General features: G+C 39.5%; 1 protein-coding gene across 4 annotated transcripts in view; it reads right to left on the bottom strand.

Moving 5' to 3' along the window:
• PRUNE2 (prune homolog 2 with BCH domain) overlaps positions 1–26,046 on the bottom strand; it is a 271,291-nt gene that overhangs the window by 24,006 nt on the left and 221,239 nt on the right. For all 4 annotated transcript variants that reach the window (XM_057721032.1, XM_057721034.1, XM_057721035.1 and 1 more), the window contains exons 10-12: positions 23,823–23,902; positions 21,321–21,521; positions 11,300–11,473 (exon numbers count right to left, since the gene is read on the bottom strand). In XM_057721032.1, the coding sequence (XP_057577015.1) occupies positions 11,300–11,473; positions 21,321–21,521; positions 23,823–23,902 (455 nt within the window). The remainder of the gene's footprint in view (positions 1–11,299; positions 11,474–21,320; positions 21,522–23,822; positions 23,903–26,046) is intronic.

Raw genomic sequence — 26,046 nt, 5'->3', positions numbered from 1 at the left:
TATATTTGCATATATAGGGTATCAATGTGTTATGGATGATTATAGGTGTTGTACATAGTCATAAGTGGGTTACAAATATTCAACTTATCAAAGGATGGTGGGGCAACACTTTTTGACTTAAGGGCTTCTAAATTACATAATTAAAAAAGCTAATTTATATAACACTTTCTTTTAATGGCTAAGAAAGAGGTTCTGTTTGATCCTCTTTAGTTCGTCCTAGGTATAGCAAGCTCTGTGTTCCTTGAAAACTCATCTTTGAAATACATGGTAACTGTTGGTCAAGTCTCCACAGGTGTGTCTATGGAATGTCAATACACTGTATTTTTACTTTTTTAATATCCACTTTTAAACATTTGTGATTTGTGTAACATAGTTCTGGACTTTAGAAACATCAAATAGAGATTTCCTCAAAGCTTTGAGTAGGAGGACAGGACACACCCTCAAGCCTGATCAGAACTCAGTGTGCTTCATTTTTTCAGAACTCTAAATACTGCTCTGGTGATTACAAGGCAGTAAAATACTGGCTGGATATAGATTTGGAGGGCTTAACTCTTGAAAAGCAGTTTAATAAGATGTTCTCTACAAGGATAGAGAGTATGACTCTACCACAAAAGAGGTGGGGGAAGAAAGTGACACCAACTAAAAATACATCAAATTATGGGCTTGCATATATTACTAATTTGAGGCTGCTGTAGAAAATGTTTATGCTACACATCTTAGAAGATGTTACCTATATAAGTATACAACTGATGCAACACATATTTACAAAACAGGATTACAGTAGCTTCCCTCTGAATTTTTTGCTTTAGTCCTATCTTTTCCAATATGTGGGTATTTACCATTTTTTTTAGAATGTGGTATGAAGGAAAATGGCAGAAGGAGATATATTTTAATACAAGAAGTGTTCCACAAACAATTTCATTTAGGAAGAGTCATAACTGAATAGAAATCCACAAAGGATAGGATTAGTGTTACTAAGCCACCCTAACACCATGAAAATATGCAGTTCAGGCTCAGCACAATGAAAAAGACCAAGTTCATTAAAAGAGAAAATAGGCATAAAGAATCCATCTTAAAAACAAGTACAAAAGCATTCTTCTGATAGATACCAGGAAAGGCAAAGACAAGACAGCAGAGCAGAGGGACTTGAGCTCACCTCCTCACATGAAAACGCCAAAATCACAACTAACTGCTGAACAACCATCAACAAAAAAGACTTGATCCTCACAAAAAAGATATTATACACCCAAAGACAAAGAAGCCACAACAAGATGGTAGGAGGGGCTCTTTCATTATATAATCAAATCCCATACCTGCTGGGTGCATGACCCACATACTGGAAAATAATTGTATCAGAGAGGTTCTCCCACAGGAGTAAGAGTTGTGAGCCCCACATCAGGCTTCCCAGCCTGGAGGTCTGGCATTGGGTGGAGGAGCCCTTAGAGCATTTGGTGCTTTGAAGGTCAGTGAGGCACAGCAGCTCCACAGGACTGGGGGAAACAGAGACTCCACTCCCAGTTTAATGTGCACTGGGACCCCAGGCAGAGCAGTGACTCCATAGGAGCCTGGACTAGACCTACCTGCAGGTCTTGGTGGGTCTCCTGGGGAGGCGGGGTTGGCTATGGCTCACTGTGGGGGCAAGGATCCTGGTGGCAGACATCCCAGGGAATACCCACTGGCATGTGCTCTCCCAGAGGTCACCATTTTGGCATCGAGACCTGGCCCCACCCTACAACCTGCAGCCTCCCGTGCTGGGACACCTCAGGCCAAACAACCAACAGGGTGGGAACACAGCCCCACCCATCAGAAGACAGGCTGCCTAAAGTGTCCTGAGCCAACAGCTGCCTACACATACACTGCTTAACCCAACCCTGCCCACCAGAGGAACAAGACCCAGCTCCACCCATGAGGGGGCAGACACCAGAACCAAGAATTACAATCCTACACCTGGGGGAACAGAGACCAAAAACACAGAAAGTTAGACAAAATGAGATGGCAAAGAAATATGTTCCAGATGAAGGAACAAGATAAAACCCAGAAGAACAACTAAGTGAAGTGGAGATAGGCAATATACCTGAAAAACAATTCAGAGTAATGACAGTAAAGATGACCCAATACCTCAGAAAAAGAATGGAGGCACAGAGAAGATACAAGAAATGTTTAACAAAGAGCTAAAAGATTTAAAGAATTAATAGAGATGAACAATACAATAGCTGAAATGAAAAATACACTAGAAGGAATCAATAGCAGAATAAATGAGGCAGAAGAACAAATAAGTGAGCTGAAAAAGCAATGGGAATCACTGCCACAGAACAGAATAAAGAAAGAAGAATGAAAAGAAATAAGGACAGTCTGAGACCTCTGGGACAACATTAAACTCACCAGCATTACCATTATAGGGGTCCCAGAAGGAGAATAGAGATAAAGGGCCTGAGAAAATATTTGAAGAAATAACAGCCAAAAACTTCCCTAACATGAGAAAGGAAACATGAAGCACAGAGTCTATACAGCAGTGGTCCCCAACCTTTTTGGCACCAGGGACTGATTTCATGGAAGACAATTTTTCCACACATGGGGCAGGGCATATGGTTCAGGCAGTAACGCAAGTGATGGGGTGTGGCAGATGGAGCTTTGCTTGGCCACTCGCCGCTCACCTCCTGCTATGTGGACCCATTCCTACCAGGCTGAGGACTGGTACCAGTCTGTGGCTTGGGGGTTGGGGGCCCCTGCCATATAGGATAAATCCAAGAAGGGAAACACCAAGACACATATTAATCAAATTGACAAAAATTAAAGACAGAAAACAATATTAAAAGCAACAAGGGAAAAGCAACAAACAACATATAAGGGAATCCCCATAAGGTTATCAGCTGAACTTTTAGCAGAAACTCTGCAGTCTAGAAGGGAGTGGCACAATATACTTAAAGTGATGAAAGGGAAAAACCTACAACCTAGAATACTCTACCCTGCAAGGCTCTCATTCAGATTTGACAGAGAAATCAGAAACTTTACAGACAAGCAAAAGCTAAGAGAATTCAGCAACACCAAACCATCTTTACAACAGATGCTAAAGGAACTTCTCTAGGTAAAAAAGAAAAGGCCACAACTAGCAACAAGAAAATTACAAACATGAAAGCTCACTGGTAAAGGCAAACATACAGTAAAGGTAGGAAATCATCCACACCATCAAATCCAGCAATCATGAGAGTAGGAGAGAACAAATGCAGGATATTGGAAATGCATTTGAAATTAAATGACCAGCAACTTAAAACTATATTGTGTATATATATATATATATATACAGACTGCTATATCAAAACCTCATGGTAACCACAGATCAAAAATCTACAATAGATTAACACACAAAAAAGAAAAAGCAATCCAAGCACAATACTAAAGATAGTTATCAAATCATGAGAGATGAGAATAAAAGAGGAAGGGAAGAAAAAAGACCTACAAAAGCAAATCCAAAACAATTAACAAGATGGCAATAAGAACATACATATCAATAATTACCTTAAATGTAAATGGATTAAATGTTCCAACCAAAAGACACAGACTGACTGAATGGATACAAAAAGAAGACCCATATATATTCTGTCTACAACAGACCCACTTCAGATCTAAGGACACATACAGACTGAAAGTGAGGGGATGGAAAAAGGTATTCCATGCAAATGGAAATCAAAAGAAAGTTGGAGCAACAATACTGATATCAGACAAAGCAGACTTTAAAGACTGTTACAAGAGAAAAGAAGGACAATACATAATGATCAAGGGATCAATCCAAGAAGAACATACAAAAATTGTAAATATATATACACCCAGTATAGGAGAACCTCAATATATAAGGCAAATGCTAACAGCCATAAAAGGAGAGATCAACAGTAACACGATAATAATGACGAACTTTAACACCCCACTTACACCGATAGACAGATCATCCAGACAGAAAATCAATAAGGAAACACAGGCCTTAAATGACACATTAGATCAGATGGACTTAATGGATATTTACAGAACATTCCATCTGAAAGCAGCTGAATACACACTCTTCTCATGTGCACCTGGAACATTCTCCAGGATAGAGTACATGCTGAGCCACAAAGCAAGCCTCAGTAAATTTGAGAAAATTGAAATCATATCAAACATCTCTTCTGATCACAATGCTATGAGATTAGAAATAGACTACAGGAAAAAAACTGTAAAAAACACAAACACATGGAGGCTGACCATATGTTATTTAATGACCAATGGAAGACTGGAGAAATCAGAGGAAATCAAAAAATACCCTGGAGACAAGTGAAAAAAAACACAATGATCCAAAACCTATGGGATGCAGCAAAAGCATTTCCAAGAGGGACATTTATAGCAATACAGTCTTACCTCAGGAAACAAAAATCTCAAACAACCTAACCTTACACCTAAAGCAACTGGAGAAAGAAGAACAAACAAAAACTAAAGTTAGTAGAAGGAAAGAAATCATAAAGACGAGAGCAGAAATAGAGAAGAAGAAAACAATAGCAAAGCTCAGTGAAACTCAAAGTTGGTTCTTTGAGAAGAAAAACAAAATTGATAAACCTTTAGCTAGAGTCATCAAGAGAAAAAGGGAGAGGACTCAAATCAATAAAATTAGGAATGAAAAAGGAGAAGTTACAACTGACACCACAGAAATAAAAAGGATCATAAGAGACTACTATAAATAACTGTATACCAATAAATTGGACAACCTAGAGGAAATGGACAAATTCTTAGAAAGCTGAAATCTCCCAGGACTGAACCAGGAAGAAACAGAAAATATGAACAGACCAACCACAAGCACTGAAATTGAAACTGTGATTTGAAAACGCCCAATAAGCAAAAGTCCAGGACCAGATGGCTTCACAGGCAAATTCTCTCAAACATTTACCTATCCTGAAACTCTTCCAAAAAAAATCACAGAGGAAGGAACACTCCCAAACTCATTCTATGAGGCCACCATCATACCAGACAAAGATTCCAGAAAAAAAGAAAATTTAGGTCAATATCACTTATAAACACAGATGCAAAAATTCTCAACAAAATACTAGCAAACTGAATCCAACAGCACATTAAAAGGATCATACACCATGATCAGTGGGATTTATCCCAGAGATGCAAGGAATTTTCAATATCGACAAGTAAATTAGTGTGATACACCACATTAACAAAATGACTAATAAAAACCATATGATCCTCCTAATAGATGCAGAAAAAGCTTTTGACAAAATCCAACATCCATTTATGATAAAAACTCTCCAGAAAGTGAGCATAGAGGGAACCCACCTCAACATAATAAGGCCATATATGACAAGCCCACAGTCAACACCACACTCAATGGTGAAAAACTGAAAGCATTTCCTCTAAAATCAGGAACAAGACAAGGATGTCCATTCTTGCCACTCTTATTGAACATAGTTTTGGAAGTCCTAGCCACTGCAATCAGAGAAGAAAATGAAATAAGAGGAATCCAAGTTGGAAAAGAAGTAAAATTGTCACTGTTTACAGATGACATGACACTATACATAGGAAATCCTAAAGATGCCACCAGAAAACTACCAGAGCTCATCAATGAATTCGACAAGCTTGCAGGATACAAAATTAATACACAAAAATCTGTTGCATTTCTATACACTAACAACAAAAGATCAGAAAGAGAAATTCAAGAAACAATTCCACTTACCATCACATCAAAAAGAATAAAATATCTAGGAATAAACCTCCCTAAGGAGGCAAAAGACCTGTATTCAGAAAGCTGTAATATGACACAAACAGATGGAGAGATATACCATGTTCTTGGATTGGAAGAATCAATATTGTCAAAATGCCTATACTACCCAAGGCAATCTACAAATTCAGTGCTATCCGTATCAAATTACCAAGGGCATTTTTCACAGAACTAGAGGAAAAGAAAATTTAATTTGTATGGAAACACAAAAAAGCCCAAATAGCTAAAGCAATCCTGAGAAAGAAAAATGGAGCTGGAGGAATCAGAACTCCCTGGCTTCAGACTATACTACAAAGCTACAGAATCAAAACAGGATGGTACTGACACAAAAACAGAAATATAAATCAATGGAACAGGACAGAAAGCCCAAAAATAAACCCACACACTTATGGTCAACTAATATACAACAAAGGAAGCAAGAATTCACAATGGAGAAAAGACAGTCTTTTCAGTAGTGGTGCTGGGTGAACTGGACAGCTGCATATAAAAGAAACTAGAACATTCTCTAACACCATACACAAAATGGATTAAAGACCTAAATGTAATACCAGATACTATAAAACTCTTTGAAGAAAACATAGGCAGAACACTCTTTGACATAAACCGTAGCAATATCTTTTTGGATCCACCTCCTAGAGTAATGACAATGAAAACAAAAATAAACAAATGGGACCTAATTAAACTTACAAGCTCTTGCACAGCAAAGGAAACCATAAACAAAATGAAAAAACAACCCACAGAATGGGAGAAAATACTTGCATATGAAGCAACTGATAGGGGATTAATCCCCAAAATATACAAACTGCTCATGCAGCTCAGTATTAAACGAACAATCCAATCAAAAAATGGGCAGATCTAAATAGACATTTCTCCAAAGATGACACATAGATGGCCAAAAGCACATGAAAAGATGTTCGACAAAGCTAATTACTAGAGAAATGCAAATCAAAACTACAATGAGGTATGACCTCACACCAGTCAGAATGGCCATCATTAAACAGTTTACAAACAATAAATGCTGGAGAGTGTGTGGAGAAAAGGGAAGTCTCCTATTCTGTTGGTGGAAGTGTAAATTGATACAGCCACTATGGAGAACAGTAAGCAGGTTCTTCAAGAAAATAAAGATTGAACTACCATATGACCCAGCAATCCCACTCCTGGGCATATATCCAGAGAAAAACATAATTTGAAAAGACACATGCGCCCCAATGTTCATTGTGGCAGTATTCACAATAGCCAAGACGTGAAGACAACCTAAATGTCCATTGACAGAGGAATGGATAAAAAAGATGTGGTATATATATATGATGGAATATTACTCAGAGATAAAAAGAATAAAATAATGCCATTTGCTGCAACATGGATGGACCTAGAGATTATCATACTAAGTGAAGTAAGTCAGGCAGATTATATCATTTATATGTGGAATCTAAAAAAATGATTCAAATGAACTTATTTACAAAACAGAAACAGAATCACAGACTTTGAAAACAAACTTACGGTTTCCAAAGGGGAAGTGTGAGGGACAATAAAATTAGGACTTTGGGATTAACACATACACGCTACCATATATAAAACAGGTAATCAACAAGGACCTACTGTATAGCACAGGGAACTCTACTCAGTATTTTGTAATAGCCTATATAGGAAAAGAATCTGAAAAAGAATGGATATATGTATATGTACAACTGAATCACATTGCTGTTCACCTGCTCACACAACATTGTAAATCAATGATACTCTAATATAAAACAAAAATTTTAAAACATTTCAAAAAAAGCATCTTTCTAAAAGTAGCTGTCTGGCTCCAGGGTGTCAGGATAATTTCAAGATCATGACTGCTCAGTTACTTTGATTTCTTCTATTTCTAGAGTTTCTAAGAATATGTTGTTTTTGTTGTTTTTTAAAGGAAAGACTGAGGTTTCTAAACAGTACTTCAGAAGTCATCTTAAATGGCAACTCAGCTGTTTTTGTCACTGCCATCTGTCCTTGGGATGTTGTAGTATTGCATTGGCTTGGGTTTATTTAACCAAAGGAATACTTAGCAGTCAACTTACCACTTCCTGATCAATGACTAAGTTGAGAATGCCTCTTTCTATAAAAATCACTGAAATTGACAAATGATGAATTTTGCATTTTGGGGCAGAGGATATGTAGGAAGGGAAGAAGAGGCAAAAGAAAGAGGAAGAGAGGAAGAGATGTAGCATGTAAAGAAGGAAGGAGAAAAAAAGATTTCCCCATGAAAGTTTTCCTTCTAAATCAAGAGCCAGTGCCACTGCTGTCAGGCTTTGGAGCTATTCCAGACAGCATTTTCTGGTAAAGTGCAATAACGTGAATGAACAGGACCGTTTGCATTTTGTTCGCTGCCAATGCCTTCAATGAGGTCAGCTAACCCAATTTCTGTGCTAAATATGCAGCTTACTCAAGTGAGCTTGCCTGTCAGCAAGTGCAGAGTTCATGTGAAGTTTGGCTTTTTAGCACGTGTATTTTATCAGACTCTCTTCTCAGTAATGGTGATGTGACTCAGGGTGTGTGTGCTGAGGTGCATGAGCTATCCCACTGTGGTGTCTCCTGAGACCCTCGGAAGCAATGATGCAAACCTTACCTGAGGCAGAACAGAGAGGCATGAAAGGGACGTAACACAAGTTTGCTGGCCAGCAAATGGAATGGAGAGAGAAGGAAAGATGCCACAGTCGCAACCAAAACATACACACACACACACCAGCCTGCAACTCTTCTCCTCATCCTTTCCAGGATCATTTGTCCAGCAACACTGCAGAGAAGGTTACCTGAGTCTCCTATAATGAAATAAGAGAAGTAAAAACACAAGACAGGAAACTCCTTGTTACAATGCTTTGGCATGACTGGCCTTGGTTATTTGTGTTCTCTGCTTCAAGTTCAAAAACACCAGTTCTGGCCTCAAAGTGACCCCACACCCAGACTTCTCTTTCTTTGCTTTTCTATTTAAGCAGATAGCAGGGATATTACTCATGGGCTCGTAGGAGGTGACACTGGCTTTGAGGTCACCCTTTCTCGACTGACGAAGTAACTGAGGCCCAGGGGAGTTAAGTGATGTACCAAGATCACAGACTAATCAGTAGCCAAGACAGGTCTTGAACCCTGTTCTTTTACATTGTGTACGGGGCTTTTGGCCATAGCTCATATGGAGGTCACTAAATCTGAAGGCTGAATTATTTGTTCAAATACTGCCCTCATACACAGATGTTCCCAACTGATGCAGACATTTGGCAGGGCCTGTCTTTGCAGCAAACTAAAGCAGCGCTTTTAATCACCACCCCCCTCTTGCAGTCGTGCTGCCCAGAGCACTGAATGGCTGGCACTTTCCTACTGGCCTGAGTGGGAAAACTTCCTCATAGCAAAATGCAAGACACCAACATCACATCTCTGTTCACTCTGGAGTGCCGCTTTTTAAATGCTCATCAGAAGCCAGGATGACAAACTCAATGGACTGGGAACCAGGGAGCATGGCTTGATCATCATTAAGGTCTGAGAAAGTGATATGAGCTTCTAAGACAGCAGACAAAGTTTTGGCAAATTCAGAAGTAACATGTGAATTCTCTTTACCTACAGAGCACAAAAGCTGGTCAGGGCGAAGGAAGAGGTGGCATCTTGCTAACGTTCCGGTGGTTGCAGCCAGAGGCACACTCATGCAGGCTGGCGCCTGGAGAAGGGCTGGGGCAGAGCCTGGGAGAGGAAAGGTGGCCTTCTCTCTCCAACAAACCAGACAGTCACATGGACAACAAAATGAGCTCACAACACAGAAAGGAGAGGAGCAAATGCCAAGGGGAGGAGGTGGCAGGGATGGAGGGCACAGCAAACCAGGTTGTCCCTGAGATAGGTGTCTTCACAAAGAATGTGATGCGCAGAAGCAGGGGCGTTTTTGGACTCAAGTGTGCTGATGACAATCACTCTCTCCTGATTCAGGCAACAGAACAACGGGCTCAGCCCATCATCCGACCCACCTAACTGCACTGTGGTTGTAAGAATAAGCAGGCGAGTCTGCCGGGGTAATAAGAGAGAGGCCTTATAATAGCAGCAAAGCCGCAAGCCTGCCATCTTCACAGCAAAGGGACTCCTAATTTAAGACCTGAATGGTAAAAATGTACAGGGATTGTCACTGCATGACTTCGATTGACTTTGACAGAATCTTCTACATTTCTTGTACTTTTTAGAATGAGCACAGGCTATTTTATAGTCAGCCTTTGTTTTGCTTTTTTCTTTCTTTCTTTTTTTTTCTTCTAAAAAGCAAACAAACCCACAATACCTGATGGGTGGTGCAAAGGAGGTACGACCTTCTGGGAAGACCTGGATGATGTTCAGATTGTGGTTTTCATTAGAAGAGCAGCAGGATTGACTCTATAGCCAGCTGTCTGTCATTTTCAGCAAGATTAGGCCTGCTCTCATTCCAAAGGGCTAGGGGAAAGTCTCCCTTAGAGAAGTTATCACTGGCCATATTACCATTTCAGGTCAAATGGTGAAAAAGGAGTGTCCGGGCTACGGACACCTATAGGCATTTGTCTTCACTGTCACGGGTGGGGGCCCTGGATGGTCCTGATACTTACATGGAGGTAGCAATGCATGGGGCAGAAAGTGAAAAATCTGTGGTGAGGGGAAGTTGGAGGGAAAAAGCAAAACATCCTTCTGCTTGTTAGAACACCAAAGCTCCGGGTTTAGTGCAGTGCCAAGACGCTTCTTTCCCTGTCCTCGTTAAGAAGACGGAACAACTGCCTTGTCAGCTTACACTTCTCCTGGAACTGCTGAGTGGTTAGGGTGGTGCCTCAGGACTGCAGGGAAGCTGTGCATGCAGCAGGAAAAGCCAGAAAGCCATCTATGTGTTCTGAAGTTGACAACGTTCAGTGTGTCACTTGTGCTCATGTGATTTTTGTGTGTGTGTGAATCCCAAATTAATCAAGGCTCCTGGAGCTCCAAGAAAGCAGTGAAAATGCAAAACAGAGCTTTTTCTCTCCCTTGTCCTTCATGAAGCCGGTGGAGATTTTGGCTGGAGCAGGCTGTAGTCAGGCATAGATGTAGTGGAGTTTATAGAAAAGCAAACTTCAAGTAGGGGGCAAAAAAAAAAAAGGACCAGGCTAAGTCTAAAAAGATTTCCTAAAGCTTCTGAAGAGGATTCAAAAGATTGTTCTGGAATTAAAAGTACTTCTTACTGCAGGCCATGTAGAAAACAGACTTGAAAACAATTCAGTTAAACCCTACGACCGACCCATATGAATTCCAAACAGACACTATTAAATCAGACAACTATGGCTTTCAAGAAATTCGCACAGAAGATGATAGCTATCGGCTATGTGGTGTGAGAGGTATTTTTCCCATTGAAAAGTTACTTTTGCATAGTAGGCTTTCCAGTGTTCATTGAACTGAGTGTGAAATAATACACTCAGCTCTACAGGGCCCTGACTGTTGACTGCCTAATAGGGTCTTGGGACGTCATGCTGCAGAGAACTCTAGTTTTGTTTTCTAATAAAAAATATATGGCTGCCCCGCTCCCTGCTTTCCAGATTTGCAAAGCTTGACTACCTCCATGAGAAATGACTCTCCTATAGGGCTCGATGACCTTCATGTCAATCCGCTGCTCCTGTTCTCCAATCACCACGGTCCTCCACAGCCGGTTGTCCTCTCGCTCCTCTTCTGCCGTATATTCTGGAATAGACTCTGACTCTTGGCCAGAATCTTTGTTGGCTGTGGGATCCTCTGGAAATGAAGCACAGAGCAGGGATAAAGGAGAAAGACCTCCAGAGGTGAGGCAGTTTAACAACTAGCTACTTCCTAGCAGAGTCAACCCGATGGAATGCCTTGTTTTGTACAACTCTGATAGAGCTTGACGCTATCCTGACCACATAAAGGACACTCAGTGAAGTCTTATTGATTGACTGATTGAACAATGAATCCATTGTTAAGGCCAAGCTGAGGGTGGGGATAGGAAAAGGGTTAGTGCTGTCTTGTGTCTGTAGGTCCAAGGCTGGTGCTAACTCACCCTTGATCATATAGGTTGCAGACTGCAGGTCTTTCTAATGGGGTGAAAGGCTATTCATCAGGCCTTATTTCCCTTGGGCCACATTTCTTGGTGTATCCCTAATGCTTAGAGTGTTTTGAGGGCCCTCAACTCAGTATCTTGATGATACCGCCAGCCTAGATCCCCACTCTAAGACTCTTAAAATGGGGTTGCATCCCCTTCTCTATCGGGAGCACATCTGGACATTAATTTGATATTACTTCCTATACATTTTTCAAAATATGCTACACAAAGACTTTACAGTAAGTGAGAAACAACCTTGTAGACCAGAAAGTGCTCCAAGGCCAAAAATTCACAAGACTCTTACTTGTGGGTGCCCAAGGCAATGGAAAAACCCACGAAGCATTCTTGGGGGAGAAATTTACTACCCACTCTTGTGCATCAAGAAAATGCAACCATATTTAGTTTCTTAAAAGAATAATAAGCAACAGTAGTTTCCATTTTTACTTCAAGTACTAGTAGAGTTTAATGGTTATTCTTTGTATGTTTAAGGAATTTGGAAAAACGGATTATTTATAGCTTCCACAATAATTTTGTGAGATGTTATCATTCTTAATTTTCCATTTCATGTGACATTACCTTTGATTTACATTTATAGTCTTTTAATGGCACTTTGATAAGAGTAACGGCAGTATTTATTAAGCATCTACCATGTGTCAGGCATAATAGTGGATAGTGATATTATGGCAGACATGATACCAGTGCAGAAACTCTGCAGTAATTACCTCAGGTCACAGAGTTAGGAAGCAAACAGAATCAAACCCTTACATTTTCCACTCTTCTAAGCTATCCAGCTGTGCCTTGAATGTGTAATTGTCTCATCCTCATTTATTTTACTATAAGACAGTGAGTTCTTCGGGCTCATAAATTGTGTCAGAATCATCTTTAATATCTGCCTCCACCAACCCACTCCACTTAGCTTGGAAACCTGCACAGGGCACTCAGTAAAACTTGGGAGGCTGAGTGGGTAAGTAAAGCTTGGACAAGTTCCTGGAAATGTAGGTAATCTGTAAGGGAGCCACAACAGAGCCATTATGTTCCAGAAGATCCCGCAAGGCAAATTCAAACGTGTCTAATTACCTGTGACTTAGAATAGCAAAACGAAGTCCAGTTGGGAAGCGATCCTAGCCTTTTTTGCCAACACCAACAACTACCACCACCTACAGAGCCTTGCCTCACTCTGGCTTTCTCTGCCTTCCCACCAGCACTCGCAACTTACTCAGGATGGGCTTCATATCAAGCTCTTGGCTTCAGATCAAGTGCTGTCTCACTTGTGCAAATCCGTCCATCTGCCCTGGACTCCCTGTCTGGGATCCATTCCCGCTGCTCCCTTCCCACTTGGGTTAGGGCCCTTTGATGTTCCTCTCAGCTGCCTTCCCAGGACCCTGTTTTCCCACTGGTCTCTGCTCCCTCAGAGCTTTAGGCTGATGTGGGTTTGTCTTCCAAGGTTCCTATACACACCTGCTCTTCTCTGCAATGTACTCACCATCCACCAACCCCTCTTCACTGTGTCTGGGGCTTTCTGGCCTGCTCTACGTTGACCCCGGTGATCTGTGTGGGGTTGTTTTGTTTCCTGCATGCTTTTATTGAGGCTACTTTAATTTCTTTGTATACTCTGTTCTCTTTCCTGGTTATAAAAATAAAACACATTAATAAAGTACAAACAATACAGAAATTATTGGGTGGCAGCCAGTGGCACAATGGATAACGTGTTTGACTACGGATAAGAAGATTCCAGAAACTGTTCATGGAAACAGCAAAAATCACTAATGCCACTCTCACTGATTATTGTCTGATGTGTAGTTTTCTTTCTGCACTCATGTGTGCACACACATACTTTCTTTTTTTTTTACCAGAAAGTATGATTAATGTGTATCTTCTGCATATTCTTTATGTTCTACAATGTGCTCCCATCTAATAACATGGCATGGGCTTCTTTTCATCTCAGTGAATATAAACCCCACTCATTTTTAAAAGTAGCCCTAGAGGGACCTCCCTGGTGGTACAGTGGTTTAGAATCTGCCTGCCAATGCAGGGAACACGGGTTGAAGCTCTGGTCTGGGAAGATCCCATATGCCGTGGAGCAACTAAGCCCGTGCACCACAACTACTGAGGCTGCGCTCTAGAGCCGGTGAGCCACAAGTACTGAGCCAAAGTGCCACAGCTACTGAAGCCTGCGCACCTAGAGCCCATGCTCTGCAACAAGAGAAGCCACCACAGTGAGAAGCCCACGCACTGCAACAAAGAGTAGCCCCTGCTTGCTGCAACTAGAGAAAGCCTATGTGCAGCAACAAAGACCCAACAGAGCCAAAAATAAATAAATAATTAAAAATTTTAAAAAAGTAGCCCTAGAGTATTCAATTTTACTATGTCTTTTGGCTTATCAGTCCCATAGGGATGGAAATTTAGTTTTATTGTTTTATTGGTGGTTGTTCCTTATAAAGAATTTGCTGCAGTAAGTATCCCTGTAAAGGTGTCTTACCTCTTTTGTGCACAGATTGCTATAGGTTGCCTTTCTAGCAGTGGAATGCTGGGTAAGAGGGTCTAAGCACTGAAAGACTTTATAAGCATTTTTGCCCTTTAATATCTCATACCAAAATATATGAGAGTACCTGTTTCCTCACACTGTTAAAACCATGGAGGTTATCAAAATTTTTAACCGTTGAAAACTTAGAAAGTTCTCTCTGTTGTTTTAATGTATAGTTCATTAGTTATTAAAGAAGGTGAGAATTATTAAGTGTTTATTGGCTATTTGTATTTATCTTACTGACAGGGAGGCACCTGATAAATCCTTTGCCTATTGTGGTCCTCACTGATTTGTTGGAGTTCTTTATATAGAACTTTGTCATGTATTGCAATTATTTTCCTGCCTTATGCTTAGCTTTTGAATTTGTGATTTTTCCCAAATAGAAATATATTTTTTATAGTTGACTCTGTCAATTTTTGTCTGTATGTTTTTTGATTGTTGTATCACAGTAAGAAAAGACACTCCTACCTTAAAAGTATATATACATATACACAAACACTTTCCTACAGTTTACTTTTAAAAACAGCATTATTATTTATTTTGGCATAGAAGTTTGAGGTTGGCACATGTAAATCAATGAAGTTAGAACACACCCTCTCATCATACACAAAAATAAACTCAAAATGGCTTACAGACTTAAAACATAAGACATGACACCATAAAACTCCTAGAAGAGAACACAGGCAAAACATTCACTGACATAAATCATACCAATGTTTTCTTAGGTCAGTCTTGCAAGGCAACAGAAATAAAAACAAACAAATGGGACCTATTCAAACTTACAAGCTTTTGCACAGCAAAGGCAATCACAAACAAAACAAAAAGACAACTTACAGAATGAGAGAAGACATTTGCAAATGATGTAACTGACAAGGGCTTAATTTCCAAAATATACAAACAGCTCATACAACTCAACAACAAAAAAAGAAAGAACCCAATCCAAAAATGGGTAGAAGACCTAAATAGACACTTCTCCAAAGAAGAAATACACATGGTCAATAGGCACATGAAAAGATGCTCAACATAGCTAATTATTAGAGAAATGCAAATCAAAACTACAGCCTAAATGGCCATCAACAGATGAATGGATAAAGAAGATGTGGTACATAATTACAATAGAATCCTACCCAGCCATTAAAAAGAATGAAATAATGCCATTTGCGGCAACATGGATGGACCTGGAGATTCTCATACTAAGTGAAGTCAGAAAGAGAAAGACAAATATCATATGATATCACTTACATGTAGAATCTAAAATATGATACAAATGAAACTACATGTGAAACAGAAACAGAATCACTGATATAGAGAACAGACGGTGGTTGCCAAGGGGGAAAGGATTTGGAGGAGGGATGGAGTGGGAGTTTGGGATTAGCAGATGCAAACTATTATATATAGATAGGATGGGTAAACAACAAGGTCCTACTGTATAGCATAGGGAATTATATTCAGTATCCTATGATAAACCATAATGGAAAAGAATATTAAAAAAAAGAATGTATATATATGTATAACTGTATCACTTTGCTGTACAGCAGTAATTAACACAACATTGTAAATCAACTATATTTCAATTAAAAAAAAAGAAGTTTGAGGCTGGGTCTTTTTATCAAATGTTATTCCTAATGTTTCCGAGAGTGAGTACAGCCAAGTTGGTACGGCTCCTTCTCCTTTCCCCACCTCTTCTGATTGATGTAAATGAAACAGTTATATAACAGCTAGGGGTACAGCACATTGTCTTAAGGTGTTCAATTCTGAAAGTCAACAATCTAAGCTAGTAGGAGATAAAGGTAGCTTTATTTTACTCCCTTGAATTAATAGTATCTTCCCGGTCTTAATAATTCTGCTACAACTATAAATTACCATCCTCCCATTGCCATAATTTTCTCACTCTGCAAAATTTTCAGGTCTCATTTAACTTTCTATCCCCAGGCCCTCCAAATTTAATGTTTGATCCCATGCTCTCTTCACTAAGAAATGCTTGATTTTCTCTGTCTCCTTTTCTGAATAACAAGCTTTTCTCCCTGGCAACTGTTGAAGTCAATTAAGCCCTGGTACACAGGGGAGAAGTCAACTTGAACATTTTCTTTTGTCTTTGGTGAGATGATTTAGTACACAGGCTCCAGAATATCCTGTGCTAACAGATTGCAGTAAGGAGTCCACTACTGGTGAACACATGGACGAAGGCAAGATGAGGTCAGCTGTGGCCTCCAGTAGGGACATACATCTGTAAAGGGGACTAGCCTTCTATGTTGTGATCTTGCACTGAGAATGGGAATAGTCTGAAAATGCCTTAAAAGACATTCATTATGTTTGAACTTTTAATTTTTTTTTTTTTTTAGGCCACAGAGCCTCTTTATTTGTATTACCTTTTAGAAATCACTCCCAGAAAGAAAATGAGTTTAGGTATTATTCATGACATATTTGACCACTGACATAGGCATAATTATATGAGTCTTGAACATGCTATGTACTAATCTAGACTATTGATTTAGAGAACATTAGGTTGAATGTCACTAATTTAATTTGTAAGAGTGCTTTCTAAATGACACTCATCATTCAAGACATGTTTAGTATTATGCTAAATACCCACGAGGATTTATGAACTAGCTTTTAATTTTCATTCCTAATATACCTTTCATCTCTACCTTTTATGCTACTTAGTATCCAACGTGGATTCAGGTTTTTTCTGAGCCTGAAGCATATATGGTTTTGGGGGGAGGGAGTTTTTTTTAAGTAAAATCATCTTTTTTTTTTTCCCAAATTTACGAAAGTATATAATGACACGAACATATTTCTAGGGACCCTTTCTGACAGAATGAAGCTTAAAGTCAGCTTCATCTTCTGCCAGTATCACAAACTGAGAAAATACTTTGCTTTTTTCCTGTTGAAGTACAGTACAGTTGGAAAGAGCATAGCTGGGATTCAAACCCGGGCTTTCTCCATCTTCTTTGCTATTGCTAGAGTCCTAGGTATGTCTTTTTCCCAGGTGACAAGACTAACTTTCTAAATGGTTTTCCCACTTGCATTTTTTCATACCCTCTGCTGCCTCTCCCCTCCTCCACTCCCCCAGTCCCTGTTTGAACTTTTTCTTGTTAGAGGAAAGACATCCTGAACATAGTTAAGAAAGTCTTTACAGTTCTTTAGGTGACAAAGAACAGGTATATAGTTAATTTGAATGTGAAAAGTCAGCATACAAAAATACAAGGAGAAACCATCCTTTCAGACCACATCATCATAATGGCATAAGGTTGCTTGTGGGTAAAATGAAATAAGCTTAACACTTGACTAGTTTATATGCAGAGTTAAAACAGGGATTTGATTTTATAAGCTGGTTGCCTGCAGGCTGTGAAAATAATGGAAGACAGCAGATAGGGAAGTTAAACTAAGTGACTACCTGATTATCCTAGGAAAATGTTAGGGTACTTTATTCCCATAGGAAACTGTCATTAGGGGTTGGTTTTAGAAAAGATAACTTAAACGAGGTCACTAAACATTGCTTAGGAGCTTAGGAAGAAAAAATATAAGAGCACATGAGTGTTTCTTACAATGTTTTTATCGGAAACATTCAGGCTATAATTTCCATTTCCCTTACTAAATGCCTTTGCTGACACCTGAATTACGGTAAAAGTAACTTTGCAGTTGGTTTGGAAAACAGAAATAGATCATCATTAATTTTCTGATCTTTGGATATTTTTAAGTTTATAGGATTAGTATAATAAAGTATTAAAAAAAAAAAAAGCCCATCTCCCTTAATATGAAAGACTGACCTGTTAAATCTTTCGCTGTCTACATATTTCTGATATCTCTGGCACTTGCAAATGTCAAAAGAAGTCAAGCCTTAATTATATCGGTACTTTGAATGATATTTGGACACAATTATTCCAGAAAATTGCTTGGAAGGGAAGACCAATTTAACATCTTTTGATAGTGAGCTTCAAAATTTTTCCATAAGCAAAAATCACATGGACTTCCCTGGTGGCTCAGTGGTTAAGAATCCACCTGCCAATGCCAGGGACATGGGTTCAATTCCTGGTCCGGGAAGATGCCACATGCCTCGGAGCAACTAAGCCCGTGTGCCACAACTACTGAGCCTGCGCTCTAGAGCCCGCAAGCCACAAGTACTTAGCCCATGTACCACAACTACTGAAGCCCACACGCCTAGAGCCCGTGCTCCACAACAAGAAAAGCCACTGCACTGAGAAGCCCGCACAGTACAACAAAGAGTAGCCCTCGCTCTCCACAACTAGAGAAAGCCCGCACGCAGCAACAAAGACCCAGTGCAGCCAAAAATAAAAATTAATTAATTAATTAAAAAAAATCACATTGTGAGCAAATAACCTAAGAGATGATGTATAAAAACAGGCAAATGGTGTGAACATCCTTCAAGCCCTTAGGAAAGTAAGGGCCCTCAAGTCACCTGAAAATGGCTGGATAAAAGGGCATGTAAATGTGAGGGTGGGTACCAGGCTTGACTTCAGGTCTGCTCGGCTAAGCTAGTAACAGAGCCTCCTCTTCACTCTCAGTATATTTATAGAGAAGGAGCATGGTGCAGGAGTCTAGGCCGACAACTCAGGCTTTGAATGCTGGCTCTGATGTTTACTGGCTATGTGATCTTAGGGGAATTACTTTACCTCTGGGGTAACATAATACCTATTCATAGAGTTGACATGAGGATTAACAGAGTTAACATTTATAAAGCACCTAACACAGATCCTGGCACACAGCAAGCACTATGAAAAGTGTTCATTAAATTATTGACCAAACACTATTGAAACCTTGTGCTTAAAAACTCCAATTTTGTTTAGAATGTATATGCCTAGTTCAGAATGCTCACACAAGAAACAAATCAACAAAACCATGCTGTTTTCAAGCATTCATTTCATACTTTGGGACTCTAATGTATTCTCTCTTATATAGTCAGTTATCTATGTCTGCATATTTATAAAATATACAAGGGTGAGTCAAAAATTATCTGCACTCCAACTGCAGAATTTACAGAAGTTTTAATATAACCAGAGTGCGGATAATTTTTGACTCACCCTTGTAGCTATTCAGATGCACTTTGTGTTTTTAATGTTTAATGTTGTTGTTTAAAACAGTGTCTGAACATACATCTTTCATGTGAAAATCAAGGTGGACTTTAAAATTCAACTTACATTAAAATTCTCTCTTTTGAGTTGAAGACCTAAAAGCAGGGTTGTGGCTGTAAAACTGGTTATTTCAACTTAACTGTGTCGACTAAATAAAAAGAACTATGTCAGCAAGTGGCAGCTTTAATTACCAGTTTGCTCAGCCACCACCACTTTGCTTGACAGTTTTACCATTTATAAAAATAAAAGGTTCAGACGTGGTGTGACACAGCTCTTCAGGGCAACAGGGAAGTACAGGGGGAGGTGAGGGAGGAACTGCAGGGTCATGCCACAGCTGTCTTCTCTGGGATTTAAGTCAAGGCATGATTTTTACACTTGAAGATCTATTAGCAGGAGAAGGGCCGCGACAGCTGGGGGCAGCTGGAAAGGATGGAGTAGCTGGGGAAGAGTGTCTGAGATGGCAGAGAAGAATATGAATTCAAGACCTTTCACTTATTTGTGGATTTCAACCCACAGGGTCAAATATCCCCATAATTATAAAAACCTGAGGACATGATAAAAATGCAATAATATAAAATCTCTACTTATAATAAACTGTAATACAAGTAGTTTAGCCACTTCCCGTTTTCTTAGCTTGAGGAAATAGAGCTTTACACTCTGTGAAGGCAGGGTCTGAATCTATGCTGGTTGTGGTTGTAGCCCTGGCTGCTCAATGACCGTTGGTTGACTTAAGTTATTTGATGATGACTCTCCTAATTTCCTAATTATGTTTTTCTATGAATGACACTGCTGGAATCAGTATAGCTCTAAAAGTCAGGGCATCATTCAATTGTGGTATTTCTTTCTTTCTTTCTTTCTTTTTTTTTTTTTTTATACCAATTTTCACAATGTATCAAAGCAGTAGCTGTAGCCAGGATTCTCTTACTTTCAAATTCAAATACTGTAAAGTCAGAGAATGCCACCTTGTAAAACTGAATCTACATGATGCCATTTTTTAAAGCAAATGCTTTGTATTTGTGTTTCTTAAGTTGCGTTTCTTAACAAATGCAGTTTCACTGAGCAAGAGAAAAAATTAAAATAAGACTGGTAATCATGTCAGGAGTGCCAGTGTTTGATCCAGCAACTTTTAATTTTCTTTTTTTATTCTTCCCCCACCATACCCTACCCATCTCTCCTTCCTTCTTACCTTCTTAGTGATATACCACTAAACATAAGAAAGTCCCTGACCTTGTGCAGCAGACATTCTAGTGGGAAGAGAAAGATAATAGAGATGCAAACAAATAGTTAAATGATATGATTTCAATTAGTGTGACACACGTGGAAAATAAAATGAATACTGGGATAGAGAGTGACTAGGTGGGGCAGGGGGGAGTGCCTTTGATTACAGAGGTCAAGGAAGGCCTCTCTGAGAAGGCGACATCTGATCTGAATGAAGAGAAGGAGCCACCCATGTAGGATCTGTGGGAAAGAACATACCAAACAGTGGGAGCTTTTACAGAGAAACTGGTAAGCTCTAATTTTTCCACTTCAAATTTTATCTTCCAGATCAAATTCTCTTTCTCTGCAAAGCCAGTCCCAATTTTCTTATAACACAGCATGTAACAGTTTTCCCACAACCCCAGCCAAGCACAAGGCCTGGCATAGAGTCGGGGTTTAACAAAGGAGTGATGGCTGTGTGGACCTCTGTGAACCACACCTGTTCTGTCAAGCTCTAAACCGTCAATCATGGCCACCTATGACCTGAGATACAAACAGATACAATCAGAAGCTTCTAGAAATCACAGAAAGGAGCCAGCAGCAACACAATGGGAGGTTTGTTCCTAATGCTACTTAGATGGCATTAGATAAGATTAGATCATCTTTCACTTTTCACTTAACTTTGGCCTTGCCAACTTAGTGACTTACCGTGCCCAGTGTACTCAAAAGAATCTGCTTCATCGGGGGTATCGAGTTCATCCACATTGATATCAATTTCATCTGGACTGTCCAAGTTATCATCAGAGAGAATGGACCCTTCACTTTGATCCAGAGACAGATTGATATTTGGGGCTGTGAGTTTGATTCTCCGAGGATGCGTGCCGTTAAGATCCAGAGAATTAGGAGGTTCTAAAGGAGATAAAGAGCAACATTAAGCATCAGGCCATATACATGGCTGCCAACAGTGGGTGTGGGCCCCAGTGAAAAACAATTTCAAGGCCCTTCCAGCAAAGACACACCTGCTAAAAGTCCTTATGTGGGATTTGGACGCCCCCTCTTGACCAGCAGGACTCAGTACTGGCTCACCCCAGCCACATCAGCCCTGGCCACGCAGAAATAGGGAGTGGGAGCCATTGCTAAATGGGCAGAGATCTAGCTTTTAGAACTGCCCTGTGCAGGTTTGGGAACCTGACACTGACATGACACTAAATTGAATTTTTTATGATGCATATAACTTGAGAAAAACAGTTAAGCTTCACACATAACTTAGAATGATTCATGTAGACTTTATCCCTGTGGAATGGAGGGTACAAACTTTATCTGATATGTTTACAGACACTCCCAAAATATGTCTCTTTAGTTCCTGATGACTCTGTTGTGAACTTTCTTTGGCTGGCATTCTTTTTTTTTTTTTTTTTTTTAAATAAAACTGAGGTATCCTCCCAGATTACATTCCTTGATCAAGCAGTCATTACTTCTTATGCCAATATTGCTTGGTGCTGGTTCCCATACCATAGTTATAGTCTCCTCATGTAAGGCTCATGGAATTGGCTTCCACTCTTTCACTGTAATATGCATCTTGCTGCTCAAGTGCCTTTCACTTAACAGAAGCAGAGCTGGAGAAGTCATTTTTAACCAAGTTGATCCCAACTAAACAATGATAAAGAGATACCTTAACAACAGAAATTTCAGGACTCCCTATCACAAAATGTTTTGAAGGCCATCTGGTATACCCATCAATTCTGGAATTCTAACTCTGGTGTTGTCCTAAGGAAGCCGACACTGCTTGTCTATATATACATAACAATACCTAAACTGTGTTCTGTGTAATGTTTTTATGTATTACTTGAAAAAAAGTTTCTATTGACCAATAAGTTTGTAAAACACTGGGTTTCCATATTACAGGGATTCTCAGAGCCGTGCTGTCCAAAACAAATTTTTTTTGTGATGGTAGAAATGTTATTTATATATATATGGCTATTAAGCACTTGAAGCTAGTGCAATTGAAAAATTGTACTTTTCAAGTTTATTTTAAATTTTAGTTAATTAAAATAGCCACATGTGGCTAACTGCTACCCTACAGGACAATCAAGGCTTTAGTGCCTTTATTATTCAAAATAATAAAGGGATTGGGATTAACACATATACACTACTATATATAAAATAGGTAATCAATAAAGACCTACTGTATAGCACAGGGAACTATGTTCAATATTCTGTAATAACCTATATGGGAAAAGAATCTGAAAAAGAATGGATATATGTATTTGTATAACTGAATCACTTTGCTATACAACTGAAACTAACACAACATAGTAAATCAACTCTAATAGAAAATGAAAGTTAAATTAAAAAAAAAGAACTGTGGGAATTCCCTGGCAGTCCAATGGTTAGGACCCTGTGCTTCCACTGCAGGGGGCCCGGGTTTGATCTCTGGTCAGGGAACGAAGACCCCACAAGCCATGTGGCATGGCCAGAAAAAGAAAAAAAAAAAAGTGAATTGTGAATTTTGAAGAGTGGAGTAGATGTACAGTGGCTACCATGCTTATTTGGCCATAGAACACTTAAGAATAGCTATGTCATGTGATTACTACTTTGAAGAATGCACTTTAAATACTTTGACAGGAAAAAAAAATTGACTTCCTTCTTTGTCAATTCTAGGCTTGACTGATAATGTTCAGGATCTTGCTGTGATCCTGTAGCTGGTACAGTACAAAGGAGTGAAGCTAGTACAAAGTGAGAGTCATACAGGTTGCAACTGAAAATTTTAAATTCCTTTCTATATATCCCTTGGGTTGTAAATTCTCATAGTTTTTTTTTTTTTTTTAAATAATCAGGATACTGAGCAGCCTTAATATTAAATCACTAATTTTAAGCATGCTCACTCTTAAGTATAAATTTGGTGAACTTAGATGTTAGTCAGAATTTGGTATTACGATAGACAGCAACCAGTTATCACAGGAACTGAAAACATTGGCAGATCCAGGCATGGCCTGGGAGATAAAGGGTGGCCCACACTAGTTGATTATTCAAGTCAAATCTGAAATTAACCACATCAGCCTAACACCTTCCTCACACATATTTTTTTCCTCTCTTCACTTTTATCACTGAAATCACAAGTTGGATGCACAGGAAATGGTTCTCTCACTGAATAATGGACACGTTTGGATACAGAACACCGCTGAAGAAAATGAACGAATGCTTTCTCACCAAGCCTCATGTCTGCAGCACTGGGACTCAGCATTCCCTCCTCAAAGGGGATGTCCATCCCTACATCCTCTGACAGTAGTCTGAAAGAAAAAAAAACAAAGCAAAGAGTATAAAAAATTGTGTGGGATTTAATTTTCTTTGAAAAGGAAATCCAGAGATTGCAGGATAGCCTTTTCAATAAACCAAGTATGTGTACTGAATCCACTGGAAGTGGCCCCAAATTAGAATACAGACTTTCTGCAGTTACTGTGAATGAGAACCACAGACAGAGATTTTACTCTGTGCACAGAGCGAGTCACTTCTGTCAGTTCTCTTAAGTAAACATAGCTCAAGTAAAAAATTCAGAAACAAGAAAAGCAAATAACTAATAAAATATTCTTAAGGGGACATTTAATTTTTTTTTCCAACAAGGAATACAATATATGTGCTTCGGAGTAAGGACAGACCTGACTTTGTATATATCCCTTCCTCTGTGTAAATTTGAGCATATTACCCTAAACAGCTATGGGCAGAGGAAAGCATACTCTGGTGGTCTCTCTTTATTTGTAAAACAGGGATATACCACCTACGTCACTGAGTTGTTGAAAGATGAAGCAATGAATGTAAAGTACCTAACATTCCTGAGAAGGTGCCAACTGATGTTATTTTCCTTCCTTCTTTAAATATTTAAAGATTCATTGTGAATTATATGTTGGTAAAGATGAGTCTGGCCACAAGTTACCATCTTTTCTCTCTAATCAGTGTTGAACCTGGGACTGTTTATATTAGCCCACTTAGTAAGACTAGTGGAAGGGAACAGACAAATACTGGAGGAAACTGTGGCAAATCTATGTGCTCTTGTAGGAAGCTGACCACTGTTCACAATAAATTCCCCTTGACTTATTTTTATCTCCTGACTCTCGTTCAGTACATCCCCACTTATCACGATAATATATTTTTCTTCTTGTTGGCGTCCATGTAATTTCACTCGTCTGGGGTGAATACCTCTGATGTAGGCGCTAATCTAAATTTAAACATGATATACCTTTGTGTTAAAGTTCTAAATGTAATCCCTCCCTCTCTCTCCACTTCAGTCTGGGTCTACCAAACATTTGGAGTTTGTTTACTTGGGTGATCAATTTCTTCAGCATCCAAGTTAAACCCCTTATTGTCAATAAAGCCTATGATGTAAACAAAATCCTATGCCTCTAGTGATAACTGTACTTGCTTCATTTATTCAACAGACATGTATGGAGTGTCTGCTCTGTGCTGAGGATGTAGAAGAATGAAACAGACCAGCCTCATTCTTATGGTGAAGATGGGACAATCGAGTTAAAATAATGATGACTGTCACCAACAACTCAGCACTGCTCCCGAGAGCAGTAAATGCCTGTGTGCTTACCCGTCACCCCCACAAACCCCTTCAAAAAACACAACCACAGGGAGTCTCTTTCTCCATACACTTGCTGTGGCTTCTGCCCTTTAGGTTCTCTGAAATGAGTCCTGCACCCTCTTAAAAAAACAGTGAGCAAGGGGTCAGCGTGTGAGTCAGAGGCAATGATGTATTGGCAGGAACAAGATGACCCTTGCCAGAGACGCACCACAGTGGGAGGCAGCAAACAGCACTGTCCGGCAATGGAGGTGGGAGTGGTGGGCAAAGAGAAGGCCTGCTCTAGGCCCCAGGTATGGAAGTCCTGGGACCCAGAGGGAGAGTTGTCTGGGTTTCCCATGCTGCTGCAGTTTTTCAAATTTCCCTAGAATGACCCTTTGTCATCTGAAGTAGTCTGTGTGTATTCTCTTTGACATCAACCCTGTAGTACCTAAAGTAGCACAATGCTGCTGCTGAGAGCAGCTAGATTCAAATCTTTGCTCTATCCTTTACTGTGAGTCATACGGCAAGTTATTTAATCTTTCTGCGCCTCTGTTTCTCACTAACAAAAAAGAGATTGTGCAATGCCTGGAAATAACACTGAAAGAAAAAAATGTTATCTACTTTATTGTAGCTCTTTTTGCTGTCTATTATAATTGCCTTCTCCATCAGCTTTGACGCTTCATGAGGACAGAAACCAAGTCTGTCTTCTTTACTATTACATTTCCAGCACCTGGTAGAAATAGATACCAGATAAATATGGATTGGACTGAATTATTGAACTTGAAATCCCCTAAATGCAAATGTACATGATTTTCTCTAGTTGCCTATGAGTCAACCTTAAAAAAAAAAAATCACATCTACTTGCTTCAGAGG

Source organism: Hippopotamus amphibius, chromosome 2, assembly GCF_030028045.1.
Source record: "Hippopotamus amphibius kiboko isolate mHipAmp2 chromosome 2, mHipAmp2.hap2, whole genome shotgun sequence".
NCBI classification, from domain to species: Eukaryota; Metazoa; Chordata; class Mammalia; order Artiodactyla; family Hippopotamidae; genus Hippopotamus; species Hippopotamus amphibius.
Note: the sequence above shows the minus strand (reverse complement) of the source record. Positions and strands in the feature narration are given on the sequence as shown.